General features: G+C 41.3%; 1 protein-coding gene across 1 annotated transcript; it reads left to right on the forward strand.

Moving 5' to 3' along the window:
• The first annotated feature begins 6,769 nt into the window (after positions 1–6,769).
• Positions 6,770–14,953, forward strand: LOC110528221 (25-hydroxyvitamin D-1 alpha hydroxylase, mitochondrial). Its single transcript, XM_021610085.2, has 9 exons — positions 6,770–7,076; positions 8,017–8,207; positions 9,039–9,235; positions 9,481–9,681; positions 10,221–10,384; positions 10,688–10,854; positions 11,805–11,886; positions 12,046–12,243; positions 12,775–14,953. Exons 1-9 carry the CDS (start codon positions 6,849–6,851, stop codon positions 12,892–12,894), a joined length of 1,548 nt encoding a protein of 515 aa, XP_021465760.1. The 5' UTR covers positions 6,770–6,848; the 3' UTR covers positions 12,895–14,953.
• Positions 14,954–16,902: the final 1,949 nt, after the last annotated feature.

A 16,902-nucleotide genomic window follows, 5' to 3' on the forward strand; every position in this document is an offset into this window, starting at 1 on the left:
TTGTTAATCCACCTGGCGTGTCAGATTTCAATAAAGCTTTTCGGCGAAAGTATACCAAGCGTTTATGTAAGGACATCTCTCTCAGTAGACAAAATATTACAAACAGCTAGCAGCCAAGTAGATAGGTCACGAAAGTCAGAAAAGCAATAAAATGAATCGCTTACCTTTGATGATATTCGGATGTTTGCACTCACGAGACTCCCAGTTACACAATAAATGTTCCTTTTGTTCCATAAAGATTATTTTATATTCAAAAAAACTCCATTTGGTTGGCGCGTTATGTTCAGAAATCCAAAGGCTCGAGTGGTCACGACATCGCAGACGAAAATTCCAAATAGTATCCATAATGTTCGTAGAAACATGTAAAACGTTTTTTTTAATCAATCCTCAGGTTGTTTTTACAATATATAATCGATAATATTTCAACCGGGACTGTAGCTTCGTCAATAGGAGAGAGAGAGTAATGTCTGCTCCGCTCGTTTGGCGCATGCAAAACGCTGCTGGCACCCAGCCATACAATGAAGCGATGTGATCTTTCTCGCTCATTTTTCAAAATAAAAGCCTGGAACTATGTCTAAAGACTGTTCACACCATGGGGAAGCGATAGGAAAAGGAATCTGATTGATATCCCTTTAAATGGAGCGAAGGCAGGCTATGGAACAGAGAGCTTTCAGGAAAAACAACACTTCCGGGTTGGATTTTCCTCAGGTTTTCGCCTGCAATATCAGTTCTGTTATACTCACAGATAATATTTTGACCGTTTTGGAAACTTTAGAGTTTTATATGCATATTCTAGATTCTGGGCCTGAGAAATAGGCAGTTTAATTTGGGTACGTTTGTCATCCAAACATCAAAATACTGCCCCTTACACGCAAGAGGTTATTAAGACACACCCTATCCCCTCATACCTCAAATTAAGTGGGCACTTCTGATGACGTATCTTTACGTCTGATGAGTATACACTTGCAGGGCAAGGGGCTAGGGTTGTACTTCTACGGGTACAACACCAAACATGAGAATGATGAGTTGCTTGAGTCTGTAGAGTTGCTTGAGTCTGTAGAGAAACATATACTTCATTGGTTATCTACATTTCCCAATTTGTTATTATTTATAGAAGGGGGCTATAACATTACTATAGATAATTAATCTGATAGATGGCCACCAGGTAGAATAACCAGTCAGAATTTGGGTTTAATACTTTTTATGGAAAAGTTTGATCTTACTGATATATGGAGAGAGAGGTTTCCGGCCGACAGATCATTCACTTAGAGTAACAAAACAGGTTCCAGACAGTCCAGAATATATTTTTGGCTAATATCCAAATGTATTGATAGTGAGTGTGTTACTACAGATATTTGTATTCTCCCCTCAGAGACCATAGGGCCATTTACATTGACATCAAAATATTTACCGCCTAATATTTACCTTGGTAGAGCATCCTACTGGAAGCTAAATAGCTCATTATTAAATAATGATACAGTTACGTTTGAGGTTAAAAATCTGCTCTCACACTTTTGGGAAAGGGCTTGTGAAGAAAAATCTTATTGCAAGAACTGGGAGCTCTTTAAATTTGAGTGTCCAAATACCTATGGTATTTGAAAATATGGTAGTAACCTTGCTAAGACCAGAATAGCTGAGGATGAAAAGGTGATCATTAAGATACCTTCCCTTTCTCAGAGGTACCCAGCCGGCCTCTCGGGGGAGGAGAAGGATGGAACTGATTGAGTTACAAAATAAACTGGATAATATATATAGATTAAAAGCAGAAGGAGCCTTTATTAGATCTAGAAAAATGTATTGAGGAGGGAGAACAGAATTCATCCAATTTCTTTAGACTTGAGAAATTTCACTCTACAAATAACACTATCCATAAATTAAACATTGATGGTGTTATTACACATGACCAAAAATGAATGGCTAAATACTGAAGCAACTTTTACAGGAATTTGTATTGCTCTATGTACTGTCAGGAATACACAGATGTTTTTTTACTCACTGAATAATGTTCACTCTATCAGTGATACAGAATCTAAACAGTGTGATGAACCCATCAAAGTTGAAGAGATTATAGAGTCTATCAAACATCTAAACAACAATAAATCACCAGGTGTTGATGGAATTCCTTCAGAATTTTACAAATTATTTTCTGAACAAGTAGCTCCCTTCCTATTTGAAGTCTTTTTTAGAGAGTATTAAAAACAGTGTTCCCCCTTCTACAATGAGTCAGGGGTTAATAACACTGATGCCTAAAAACAAAGTGCTGCTCATCGATAACTGGCGTCCAATATGTCTTCTTAATAATGACTATAAGATATTGCCCTTATTACTTGCAAAAATAATTAAAGAAGTCCTGGGTGAAATTGATGAAACACAGTATGGCTTTATGGGGAACAGACATATTTCTAACAATATCAGACTAGTATTAGACATACTTGACTACTCAGACCTAATAACCGATTATAGCTTCATTTTTTTATATAAAGCATTTGACACAGTAGAGCATCAGTTCCTCTTCACTCCCTTGAGAAATTTGGCTTTGGGGATTTTTTCTGTAAGGCTATTAAGTCTCTAAATACAATTGGTAAAAGCTCTATCAAATGTAAATATGGCACCTCACCTAGATTTGAGTTAAAGAGAGGAATTAGGCAAGGTTGTCCTATCTCTCCGTATCTGTTTTTATTAAATCACCTAACTCCTTACAAATTCTTTAAATAATAGTCCTGTACAAGGTATTTCCATAGCTGGTAAAGAAATTATTATAAGCCAGCTGGCTGACGATACTACACTTTTTTTGAAAGACGCTAACCAAATTCCCATATTGATCAATGTGATACAATCCTTTTCCAATGCGTCTGGTCTATATCTTAATATTAATAAATGTGAACTCATAGCTGTCAAAGATTGTATGACACCTTCATATTATGGTATTCCAGTTAAAGAAGAACTTACATATTTAGGCATAACCATTACTAAAGGCTTACTAAATTTTAACCTTCTTATTAAAGGAAACCCTGAAGAAGCTAAATCAATGGCGACAGAGGGACTTCTTTAAAAGGAAGAGACCTTCAGCCTTGGTTATTAGGAATCTTTAGGCTTACATATGGTGCTCTCTTTATATCTTGACGGTAAAATAAGCAAGGAGATAGACCAGATGCTTTTCAACTTTCTGTGGACAAACCATACCCATTATATTAGGAAAACTGTTATAATGAACACTTATGAGTGTGGCGGGCTGAATTTTCTGGACTTTACTACCTTAAATAATACTTTTATGATAAATTGGATAATACAATTCCTAAGAAGACCCATTTCTACGTGGAATTTTATTCCTCATCATGTCTTCTGTACTTTTGGTAGCCTTAACTTCATGTTGGTTTTCAATTATAATATTGACAAAGTTCCAGTGAAACTTTCTGCTTTTCATCGGCAGGTTTTCTTGTCATGGTCCTTAATTTATAAGCATAATTTTTCTCCACTGATATTATATGGAGTAATCGGGATATATTGTATAAAAATAATTTTGTTTTTAGAATATTGGTTCCGAAATAATATCCTATTGGTGAGCCAACATGTAAATGCAGAGGGTTTTTGACTTAAGATTTCCTTAAAACTATTACTTTACAAGGTCCCTGTAACACCTAAAGATTTTGCAATTGTTTTAGATGCCATTCCCTCCGGTGTTGCTTTATTATTAATTCGTGTGAAGACCTGATCCTCAGAGCCGACCTTCCATTAACCCTGTTGACTCATCAGTAGGAAAGAATTGTTTCTCTTTTGGCCCATTCAACAACAGAGCGATACGAACCTAGTTTCAGCACGATGTTGTAATTGTTCATAAATATTATCCTGCCAACCACTATATGAAGAAGTTTAAGGAAAACAAACTCAAATTGTACCTTTTGTAATGACCACCCAGAAACGGTGTTGCGTCTTTTTTGGCATTGTATTCATGTAAGGTAACTGTGGCAAGACATCAGTAGATTTATAATTGAACACATTTATGAAGATTTTACACTATTGTGGAGAGATGTACTGCTTGGATTCTTTACCTATGATAGAAATAAACTGAAACAATTTTATGTAATTTAATGATTCTTTTGGCCAAATTTCATATTCACAAATGTACATTTACAAACAAAACACCACACTTTCATACCGTACAAAAATAAATTGAACTATATTTTAAGACAAATACTCTACGAACAAAAAAGCTGTTATACATACACAATTCTATCCCTTAAGGTCATTGTGTAATGTGATATTGTACCCCCGAGCTCAATTGTCCTTTGTATATTATTTATATATACTTGTGTTCCCACATGTACTTCCTGTATTGATTTGTTTTTAATTTTAAAATGTTTTTTTTTTTATTAAAAAGGGGCTAGGGAGGAAGGAATGATTTTTAAATGGGCCAACCTTGCCCGGAAATTGGTCACTCGTTCATCCCGCGATGACTGTTTTCAGCCACCGGTAGCTTGTGGGTGCTTTATTTGCGCTACAGTCAATTGAGTGCATGTCTACTTATATGAAATATATAATTATTAATATACCCCTACTGTATGATAGCTAGCAAATGAATTTGCTAACTAACGTTAGCCTGGCTAGCTGGAACTTCTGAAGGAAAATGTTTTATTTATACAATTTCCAAAACAAAAACATATTTACTGTTTACGAGATGTGTTTGTGCATTAGTAGCACAATTTCTAACTTATTTGCATTCGTTTTTACTTACACTTGTATGTTGACTTCTCCATTGATGTTAGGTTTTCTCTGACTTTTCTTAGCGGATGTACAATCGTCGCGAATTGAATTATGGGGAGTTTCAGGTCCCCGGAGCGAACCTAATTTTACACTCGCAAAGTCGACTAAAATAAATTGAACTGTATTTTAAGACAGCAAAATACTCTACTAACAAAAAAGCTGTTAGAATTCTGTAACTTTCTGTATTGATTTGTTGTAAGTGTATGTATGTCCCTTAAGGTCCTTGTGTAATTGTAATGTGATATTGTACCCCCTAGCTCGATTGTCCATTGTATATAATCTATATATACGTGTGTTCCCTCATGTACTTTCTGTATTGATTTGTTGTTAATAAAAACAATTAATTAAAAAAATAAAAACGAGGGCTGATGGGCTTACGTTGCAAACGTCACTTGCTTGGCTCATCATTTGGACCGCCCACCCAACATGGCGACGGGGATTCCCCCGAGGGTAAGTGGTCGAGGGTGTGTCTTTAAAGTGTTTGGACCGAAACCCGTGTTGCAATGTGGCTACTGGTTAGCTACCTGGGTATCTAAACATCACGTTGGTCCCGCCTTCCATTTAGCTAGTTAATCACTGGCATTGTAACAAAAGCAGTGCTATGATTGGTCAATAAGGCTGGCAAAAATATGAGTCAGAGATCAAATCGTACATGCAAGTATATTGTGAGCAGGTAGATGCTGTGCTCCACACTTAATTTATTGTGCTCAATTCCACTTTCTGGGCTTGCAACATTTTTGTCTGAGCTCTTAACTCTCTCTCAGCTCCTCAACATAATCCTTTGCGCCCTCAATATTTGTTTTATCTGAACTCACAACTCTCCACCGACGCTCAACATTATTTTCCATGTTCTCGACATGCATTTTAATTGTGAGACGGAAATGACGCCATACATCCCATTCAAAATGTTCTGGACAAGCCACTGGTGGACATGCAAATTACCCACAAAAATTGTCTGAAGAAGATTAACCAAATCTGTGCCTGTATTTGGCGCTGTTGCAGTCAATCGTGGGTATTTCAGTGTTTGCTAATTCTCTGAAAATGACATCCGAGGAAAGAGGCTGTATGGGTTGAACGATAGAATAGGACCAAACGTCAAAGCAGTTTCCGAGTAGAACCCCTATTATTTAATTGCGCAAGGCGCACACATAGCGTTTTGGCAAGCTTCCACGTTTAATGAAAAGCGGGTCAGGATTTTCTCTCGTGCTCACACAGAGGCCAGCACCCAACAGGAAAACCCTTAGTCAGCAAACAATCCATGTAGCCTATTGCAATAAATTCTCAGTAGACCCTTTATGAGCAGATAATTCGCAGTATTAACGAATTCTTGAATTGAGACGCCTTTGCCTATAATTGGATCACGCATAGACCTATTGCTCAACATCTACAGGACTGGAAAATGCATTCTAAAATCTCAGTCAATCAATTTATGACGTGGAAAAAGTGAACACTAATTTAACATGGGTTATTCTGCAGTCACTGAAATAAAATATATTAACCCCACTGTGACTGAAACAAAGCATCCCTTATATAATACCCGAATATTATAGGCTAAACAGCACTGAAATGATTTTGCATGTTTGTTTCATATTCATGTTTAGAATTGATTACCCACATCAGATAAATGTCATATAATAGGAGTAGGCTAAACTACACTCTTTTCAATATGTGATTTGGGGTAACGCATCTTATTCTTATCATATATCAGTTTGCTATTAATTTCCTCCTAAGAAAAGCCTAGACTGAGAAATGCAGTGCAGGAAAATTGTTTCTCAGCAACCTACACCGGTGTCTGAGAAAAATCGTGCTACATAAAAATTGATTCGGTTATTTACCCTCCACGTGTGCGCTTCTTTGGGTTGGTCTGACTTCTGCCATCTGATTGGACACACCTTCCAAACAGTTCACGCCTACTGCGTCCCAGCCTTGCCACTGGGCGGGGTCGACCCCAGCATTCGCTTTCATTGGCCCACACTGAGAAACTTAATAACTCTAGTCCGGCATGGGTCGAGCGGTATAAATACAGTATCTTGGTGCAAGATGAGCACCGACACCCGATATACTTTCCTTCGTTCATCTTCCATCGTATGAACATAGCCATAAGGATGCTGCAGCAAGCCCTCAAAGTGTCCGGTCGCAGTGCGTCCCCGCTGATCAAGTGGATGGAGAAGTGGGCTGAGAGCGCAGCTGGCCTGAAGAAGACCGAGGCGGCGCACGGGATGAAAACCCTAAAGGAGATGCCGGGACCCACCGTCGCCAAATTTGCCTGGGACCTCTTCGCCAAACGGGGACTGTCCCGCCTCCACGAGCTGCAGGTAAATTATGTTGTTGACTTGTTGATCTTTTCTTTTTAATCATGACTTTTTAGCCAGACACTGATGTAAATGTATGACATTTGTGTTTTATAATTTATTATACTTAGTGCTTATGGGTTTGTCTTTTTAACGGCAAAACCATAGTAATTCATGTTTCATTAGGATATGTATATGGTCTTCACATTGTTTCTTGGAATAGATAGGTTATTACATTGATGTTGGGTTTGGCATAGCCTATGCAGAGTCGCCAGAAAACGCTAACATCCGGTTTTCAGGGGTACAGTATTTTCAACCTAACTTCTGTTTCCCCTGAAAAACGGAAGTGGGAACTCAGCTCAGGCATCTTTCTACACCTGCTCCATTAGGTTAGATATGGCATGGTGCTATAGAGAAGGGCAGGCTTGAGGCTTGCCCCCCTCAGTCAGCCAAGGCCATAAACAGTGTCAGACTGGCAGACCCTGTCACTGGCTCTTACATGTACTGTATAACCTAACCATCAGTGTGTAATGTAATTGTCCAGCAATTAAAAAGCTATGAAGGGGCCAACAAAAGCTACCTAAATGTACCAGACATGCAGTTGCGAATGTATAGGCTATGTAAGACACGTGGTTCATTGAGCAGGAAAGTGCCTTGGGCAACTCAGGCACGTTCCTTTGCTTTGGGGGTGTCTGCTGGCTCATAGGGGTAGATGGGAGCATAAGGAGCAAGAAGGCAAGCTTTTTTATCACATATTGACCATAGGGCGGCTGCTAAAACTTTGAACATTGTACAGATTTTGGCCATTAACTTTACATTAAGCAGCTTTAGAACTGTAGCTAGGTCTGCTCACAACATATTGATGTTCCATCCATAGAAATATAATAATTCTATAGACGGTTCTATCTCTAACTGAATCATGCCATCCATATGCGTTGTGTGCTAATGTGTTGTCCTCTCCCAGCTTGAGGGTGTGAAGCGCTACGGGCCAATGTGGAAGGCCAGCTTCGGTCCCATTCTGACAGTGCACGTGGCCGAACCAGCCCTGATAGAGCAGGTGCTGAGGCAGGAGGGCCAGACCCCCATCCGCTCTGACCTCTCCTCTTGGAAGGACTATAGGAAACAACGAGGCCACGGCTACGGACTGCTCACAGCGTGAGTACCATTCTTCTCCTCTGCTGTTTTCCTCCCGTGCTGTCCCCCTCCCCTCTACTCTGTTGACCTTGCCTCCCCTATCCTATCCCTTTCCCTCCCCTATCGCCATATTCCTTTCTCTCATCACCACACCTCTCCTCTTCCCCCCTCCCCTCTTCTCCTCCCTCTGTCTTTACCACACCCTTTGACAGCCACAGTCATCACCATTGGACACTGTTAAACTTGACACATAGCATCTGTTTTTATGGGTGTCCCATATTTCATAATATCACTATAGCTGCCTAATTATCTTTGTGACAGTGTCTGACTGTGTGATCTTACTCAATGACTTGTCAAGCTGATTTAAGCTGTTCTGACGACAGGGTGAGGTGCTGTTCACAGGAAACAGGAAAGATTAACAGAGACGAAACAAAGACTTTAGACAAAGGAATAGTTGGCTAGTGGCCATACAGACAGTGAGTCATCCCTCGATCTATGATGGGTTATTATTACCTATGGGTTATTACCTAATCACCAGGAATATGAAAATACTATCTCAAATTAATTCAAGCTTTATTTATACAGCACATTTCAGTCATGGAATGCAACACAATGTGCTTTACAGGAAAAAAAACTCAAATAAAACCATGAAAATTAAAGCTGAAATATTTACTACACAACAAACACAAGATAAAAAAAACAAAAGAATGACACAAACTGAACAATTACAGTTCCATAATGTAGCCTACAGTACAGTTGGCCCAGCCTGTATAAAACATGTACATTATTGATGTTTGTTGGTGTGCAAACTCATTTGATGGCATTATTTTCTGTTTACCTTACTTTCTTCAGTGAGGGGGAGGAGTGGCAGGCGGTGCGGAGTCTCCTGGGGAAGCACATGCTACGTCCGAAGGCGGTGGAGGCCTACGATGCGACTCTAAACGGCGTGGTAGATGACCTCATCACTAAGCTCCGCCTCCGCAGGCGCCAGGACCCCCGCGGCCTCGTCTTGGACATCGGCAGCGAGTTCTACCGCTTCGGCCTCGAAGGTAAGGCCTATTTACATTCACTGTGGTTTGCCCCTGAGGCCTGCTTTTACTCAACTCTCTTTGTTGATGTTTTAGGTTACTAGTTTAGTCTATTAACATAACATACTTGTGTATGGTACGAGTATGTTACTCTGACAAGTCTATAATAGTCTTGATTGGATCTGTATTACAGAGGGAAAACGCAAAGCCCTTCTGGAAGCCTTTCAAACCCTTCTCCCCTTACCCTCTGCCTGTCTTTTCTGCAGGGATCTCCTCAATCTTGTTCGATTCCAGGATTGGTTGTCTAGACCCTGTGGTTCCCATGGAGACAGAACGTTTCATTCAGTCCATTAACACCATGTTTGTCATGACGCTCCTCACCATGGCTATGCCTGCCTGGTTACACCAGTTGTTCCCCAAGCCCTGGGACACTTTCTGCCAGTGCTGGGACTACATGTTCCAATTCGGTGAGCTGCCATCTTGGATAGCCTCATACTTGCTCCACCTTGGTTTAATTCCATGGACTTCTTCAATCCATGCTACCTGACTGACCTACTGATTTATTATTAGTTGTCCCCAGTGTTAGTTTTTCCCAACGGATAGATTTCTAGTAACTTATAGTAACTATAAATAGTTCCCATTGAACAGAACCCATAGTGTGTGGTCTCCTTCCATTCATTACATGTAATCCCTGTAGTAAGCGTTCCCAGAGGTCTATTTTTTCCTCTTCAAGCTGTACGGATCCCTTAAGTCTGACTAGAGCTCCTTCAGACATGGGTTCAAATACTATTTGAAATCATTTCAAATACTAGCTAGAATTAATTGAGCTAGCCTGGTGCTATGGAACCAATATAATTGTCGCAATACTGCACACCTAGCCCATCTGGTACTCCAGGCAGGCTAAAGAAAACGCTGAAAGTATTTGAAAAATTTCAAATAGTATTTGAACCCAGGTCTGACTGAGCTCCTTCATTCTGATCTTGACCCCTGATCTATCTCATTGCAGCTAAAGGTCACATTGACCAGCGTCTGATGGAGGAAGCGGAGAAGGTGGCGCGGGGAGAGGAGGTGGAGGGGCGATATCTGACTTACTTTCTGACCCGCACGGGGCTACCCATGAAGACGGTGTACAGCAACGTCACTGAGCTGCTCCTGGCTGGGGTGGACACGGTGAGGAACATCTCTAATCTCTCATTCCTCTCTCATCTCTCTCACCTCTGTCGTCATCGCTCTTTGACCTAGTGCTTTAATATTCGTTTTTAACATATCCAATAGCCAAACGTCTCCATTCCCCCTCACTCCTAGTCACAGTGTACTTCCTCTTCTTATCTCCCTCTCTGTATGTTAAGTCTGATCCCATACAGTCAGGCTTAGTTGTAGAGAGCTCACTATCCTCTCCATCCACTGCTGCGGTGTTCTTATGGTGAATGATTTTACAGTCGTACTGATCTGCTGTGTCCTGTGTGTGTTCAGATTTCCAGCACCATGTCCTGGTCCCTTTACGAGCTGTCTCGGCACACTGAGGTCCAGGCCTCGCTGCGGGAGGAGGTATTGACTGTGATGGGGGGTCGGAGGGTGCCTGGGGCTGCAGACGTGGCTCGCATGCCCCTCATGAAGGCTGTGGTCAAGGAAGTTCTCAGGTAAAAATCAAATCAAATTAATTTATAAAGCCCTTCTTACATCAGCTGATATATCAAAGTGCTGTACAGAAACCCAGCCTAAATCCTCAAACAGCAAGCAATGCAGGTGGCTAGGAAAAACTCCCTAGAAACGCCAAAACCTAGAGAGGAACCAGGCTATGAGGGGTGGCCAGTCCTCTTCTGGCTGTGTCGGGTGGAGATTATAACAGAACATGGCCAAGATGTTCAAATGCTCATAAATGACCAGCATGGTCAAATAATAGTAATCAGAGTGAACAGGTCAGTGTTCCATAGCTGCAGGCAGAACAGTTGAAACTGGAGCAGCAGCACGGCCCAGTGGACTGGGGACAACAAGGAGTCATCATGCCAGGTAGTCCTGAGGCATGGTCCTAGGGCTCAGGTCCTCCGAGAGAGAGAGAGCGAGAGCGAAAGAAAGAAAGAGAGAATTAGAGAGAGCATACTTAAATTCACACAGGGCACCGAATAAAACAGGAGAAATACTCCAGACTGACCCTAGCCCCCCGACACAAACTACTGCAGCATAAATATGATGAATGATCATTTTTGTATTGAACTAGGCAAGTCAGTTAAGAACAAATTCTTATTTACAATGACAGCCTACCGGGGAACAGTGGGTTAACTGCCTTGTTCAGGGGCAGAACGACTGATTTTTACCTTGTCAGCTCAGGGATTCGATCCAGCCCAACGCTCTAACCACTACGCTACCTGCCGCCCCAAAATAATAATAGTAATGATATAGGTTTGGATTTATACAGCACTATTCCAACCACTCATAGGTCCTCGTTATATAATTAATTAAGGGAAGTTAATTTCATCCACTACCAATTGGGGTGAACTATGTACCCTTGATTCAATCAACTACTACAACCAATCGATCAGTCATTAGACTGATCAGTCACACTGACATTGTTGTGTTTTGGCTTCTTCAGACTTTATCCTGTTATTCCGGCCAATGCCAGGGTCATCGCAGACAAAGACATCCAGGTCGGAGGCTACCTCCTCCCCAAAAACGTAAGTGTTGACGTGATGTTGAGTGCTTATTTTTATGCACTTTTACAGCAATCTGGTGTAATATGGTGTAATATTCATGTGTAAAGGCAAATGTGTGTAATGGAAAGTAAAAAAAAAAAAAAAAAAAGATTCTTAACAGCAGGATTCTATCCTATCCAGACTCTGATCACCCTCTGCCACTTTGCCACATCCCGGAATGCATCATTTTTCCCGAACCCGAATGCCTTCCAGCCCCATCGCTGGCTGAACCGGGACGAAGGCCACCACCCCTATGCCTCGGTGCCCTTTGGTGTGGGCAAACGCAGCTGCATCGGCCGTCGCATCGCAGAACTGGAGGTCTACCTGGCACTTGCACGAGTGAGTTGATTCTTGGTCACTTTTACATCAAGGCTTTGGCAGAAAGTGTCTCATAAAATGACATTCGTTTTCATAGCATTTTGAGTCCCAGTACTTTCAGTCGTGACTGAAATAATTGGCACCCTTGATAAAGATGAGAAACTATAAAATAACACAAATATTGAGCTATTTAGTACACTACATTTTTTGGGAACATTTTATTATTTAATGAGATTTTGTTTAACAAGTAATACATTTTCCCCTCTAGTGTAAGATCCCTCCCAATGTGTTCTCCAATCTCATATAACATTTTACAAAAAGGCTCAGTGCTGTTATCTTCGCAAGGGGAGGGTGCCAGAGCATACGATATAGCTCAGTATTTGTATGTTTTATTTTATACAGTCCTTTTCTCATCTTTATCAAGGGTGCCAATCATTTCGGTTGTGACTGTATACTGTGTTTTTATCCTTGTAGTAGACCTCCGTTCTTCTAAGTACTGTTCATGTGAGGGATGCCCTCTAATTTTCTCAACCCCTCTCCTGGTCCCCTCAGATTCTGATGCAGTTTGATATAAAGCCCGATCCAGAAGGCAGTGGTGCAGCAGTCAAACCCATGACCCGGACACTGCTGGTGCCAGAGAGTGATATCAATCTGCAGTTTATTGAAAGATGAGTCGATGACCTGCTGAACACTAGCTATGTGTATTTGACTGTGACTGACAATCCATGTCTCTCAGAGTGAGACAGTTGGGAGCACTGGGAAAAGCATTGCGAAAGAGGGCCCGACTGAATTTGCAGCCATGCAGGCCTAAACCCATAGACCAGGCCCTCAGCCCCTCAGATCTCAAGCCCAGTTGGTTTGGGCTGGCCTGGGTCTGAGTTGATACAGCAGCTGAATGAGGGGCTGATAGAGGTCTTTGTTAATTGAAAACCTTTCTCTCTGTAAATGAACAGTAGTAGTTGCATTTCCAGTGAACTGAAACTCACTTCCCACACATTTTTTTGCACAAGGAAGCTTGGAGATGGTGAAGGGAGGGTACGGCAATATTTCAAGTGCATTAGAGCCTATCTTGAAACTTCTCTCCATGCAGAGTGAAATGCATAGAACTTGAAACTTGAAAAGTGCATCAGGAGATATTATGTGACATAGTTTCTACTGCTGATTGCAGCTTTATAGTACTATAACAAACTGTGCCCCTCCCCTATTTTGGTAAAAAGCGGATGGGTCTGGAGAAATGTAACCACTTAAAAATTCATAGACAAAGCTATGGATGATAGGACTGACCATCCATGATATCAAAATTATAGTTTTAACCATGTTTTGAGGCCATGTAGTGTTTATTTACATTTACTTTGTTTCCAAACATTGGAGTAAAACAAGCTTGTATTTTGCGTTCTGATGGGGTACGACAGTTGAACTAAGATCATGAAGCATTTATAAGTTGCATTATTCAAGAATCAATGGGTACATAACATTAATTGATAAGTAAAAAACTGCTGATTTTCCCCTTTAATGACAAGTGATTTTCCTTCTCAATATCAGGTTGATCCCTATTTTCACCTCTTAAAGATGCATTATAAAGGTTTTGTATAATTTCAGCCAGTCGTTTTGAAAGTAGCATTTAAAGCCACAACGGGCCCTGAAAATGGTCATCCATTTCGTATGAAATGTTACGTCCTGCAGTATATATATATATTTTTTTACAAATCTGCAATTCGTATGATATATTACGAATTTGTAAGTGCTTAAGATCCAGTTCAATCTCTTTAAACGTTCTGATTTATTCAATAATGCTCATGAATACAATCACTTATACTTACTTGTGATTTAGATTGTAGCAAATGATATTGCCAGTTGCCAATGGTATTATCAAAGGAATCTGATTAACTACATATGTTCCTCTCACCTAACTAGACATCAATTGCTATTTGACTGTAAGAATCCTGACCATAGCATGTAATGCAAAATGAATATGGACTGCGATGTTGTAACTCATTCCTTAGCTAACACAAATGGAAAGTACGGTGGCAGGTAGCCTAGCAGTTGGGCCAGTAACCCAAAGAGTGCTGGTTCGATTCCCGAGACGACTAGGTGAACCATCTGCCAATGTGCCATTGAGTAAGGCACTTAACCCTAATTCCTCCTGTAAGGCGCTCTGGATAAGAGTGTCTGCTATGCTTTCATTTGACATTTTAGTAATTTAGCAATCATAGATTGGCAGATGCTAATTGCATTGACATCTCAGTTGCATGTAATAATGTTAAGGCATTGCTGATGAAGGTTCCTTAAAATGCCTAGAAATGTGTCATGTACTACCTTTTAGAAGAGTGTTGTTGAATAATAATTATTTTGGTCAAAACTATGATGCTCCTATCAGGATGGTGCTTATATGGTGCTCATATGGTGCTCGTTAATATCTTAATAAAAAATGGCAGCTGGTGGGACTAGCATGGTGCACCATATCCTCCCACCTGGGTTACTCTGTTTAAAGACACTGTCTTTTTAAACTATTTTCAACTTTTATGAAGTCCCAAACTATTTAGCTAATGTGTGGTGTCTGTATCTCTTACGTCTAAAAAATTGTTACCAGTTTTTCTACATCTAGAACCTTACGTGACTTGTATGATGTGGTGCTTCTTTCTCTGTTGTAATAACACATTGTGGAAAACTGTTACAACAATATGGAACTATTTTACTTTTCTATTTGTTTTCTAATAAAATTAAAATCACATTCATGGTTTTCTTTTTCTGTTCTAGAAATGTCAATATTATACTACCTTGCGGCATCGTTTGTTTACCTGTAAGGCATTAGTGATGGGGGGGGGGATCAATACAGTTACATATTGCTATATTATTTTTGGGCGATATTATAAAATTTGAAGTATTGAGTTGTATAAGAATATATACAGTTGTATATAGCTTGTTTTTCAATCACTCCACACATTTCTTGTTAACAAACTATAGTTTTGGCAAGTCGGTTAGGACATCTACTTTGTGCATGACACAAGTAATTTTTCCAACAATTGTTTACAGACAGATTATTTCACTGTATCACAATTCCAGTGGGTCAGAAGTTTACAGACACTAAATTGACTGTGCCTTTGAACAGCTTGAAAAATTCCAGAAAATGATGTCATGGCTTTAGAAGCTTCTAATAGCCTAATTTACATAATTTGAGTCAATTGGAGGTGTACCTGTGGATGTATTTCAAGGCCTACCTTCAAACTCAGTGCTTCTTTGCTTGACATCATGGGAAAATCTAAAGAAATCAACCAAGACCAAGTCTGGTTCATCCTTGGGAGCAATTTCCAAACGCCTGAAGGTACCACGTTCATCTGTACAAACAATAGTACGCAAGCATAAACACCATGGGACCACGCAGCCGTCATACCGCTCAGGAAGGAGATGTGTTCTGTCTCCTAGAGATGAACGTACTTTGGTGTGAAAAGTGCAAATCAATCCCAGAACAACAGCAAAGGACCCTGTGAAGATGCTGGAGGAAACAGGTAGAAAAGTATCTAAATCCACAGTAAAATGAGTCCATAATGACCATCGTTATGTTGGGAGGAAAAAGGGGGAGGCTTGCAAGCTGAAGAACACCACCCCAACCGTGAAGTACTGGGATGGCAGCATCATGTTGTGGGGGTGCTTTGCTGCAGGAGGGACTGGTGCACTCCACAAAATAGATGGCATCATAAGGAAGGTCAATTATGTGGATATATTGAAGCAACATCTCAAGACATCAGTCAGGAAGTGTAACGGTTTTCTTCTTCCTCTGACGAGGAGCATGACATTTTGGACCAATGCGCAGCGTGATAAGTGTACATAATGTATTGAATAAACTGAACACAAAATACAAAAGAACAAGAGAATAAATGAAAACCGAAACAAACACTGAAACGGAAAATAATCACCCACAACTCAAAATGGGAAAACAGGCTACCTAAGTATGGCTCTCAATCAGAGACAACAATAGACAGTTGCCTCTGATTGAGAGCCATACCAGGCCAAACATATAGAAAAAGAAAACCTAGACCTACAACATAGAATACTCACCCACATCACACCCTGACCAACCTAAAAATAGAAACATACAAAGCAATCTACGGTCAATCTACAATCCCCCCCCCCCCCCCCCCAAAAGGTGCGGACTCCGGCCGCAAAACCTAAACCCATAGGGGAGGGTCTGGGTGGGCATCTGTGCGGGGTGGCGGCTATGGCGCAGGACGTGGACCCCACTCCACCATAGTCTTGGCCCACTTAAGTGGCGCCTTTGGAGCGGCAACCCTCGCCACCGACCTCAGACTGGGGACCCTTGCAGCGGGCCCGAATAGACGGGAAATTCCGGCAGCGCCGGACAGGCGGGAGTGAAGGGCGGCTCCGGCAGCTCCTGACTGACGGGCAGCTACGGACAGGAGGGAGGCTTTGGAAGCGCTGGACAGGAGGGAGGCTCTGGAAGCGCTGGAAAGGAGGGAGCACCTGGAGGGAGGAGACGGAGAGACAGCCTGGGGCGTGGGGATGCCACAGGAGGCCTGGTGCGTGGAGGAGGACACCGGATGGACCGGACCGTGGAGGCGCACTGGAGGTCTCGCGCACCGAGCCTGCACAACCTGTCCTGGCTGCCATGTAGCCCGGCAAGTGCGGCGGGGTGAACAGACCGTGCTGTGCTGGCGAACCAGG

The sequence above is a fragment of the Oncorhynchus mykiss genome, chromosome 7 (assembly GCF_013265735.2).
Source record: "Oncorhynchus mykiss isolate Arlee chromosome 7, USDA_OmykA_1.1, whole genome shotgun sequence".
In the NCBI taxonomy this organism is placed as follows: Eukaryota; Metazoa; Chordata; class Actinopteri; order Salmoniformes; family Salmonidae; genus Oncorhynchus; species Oncorhynchus mykiss.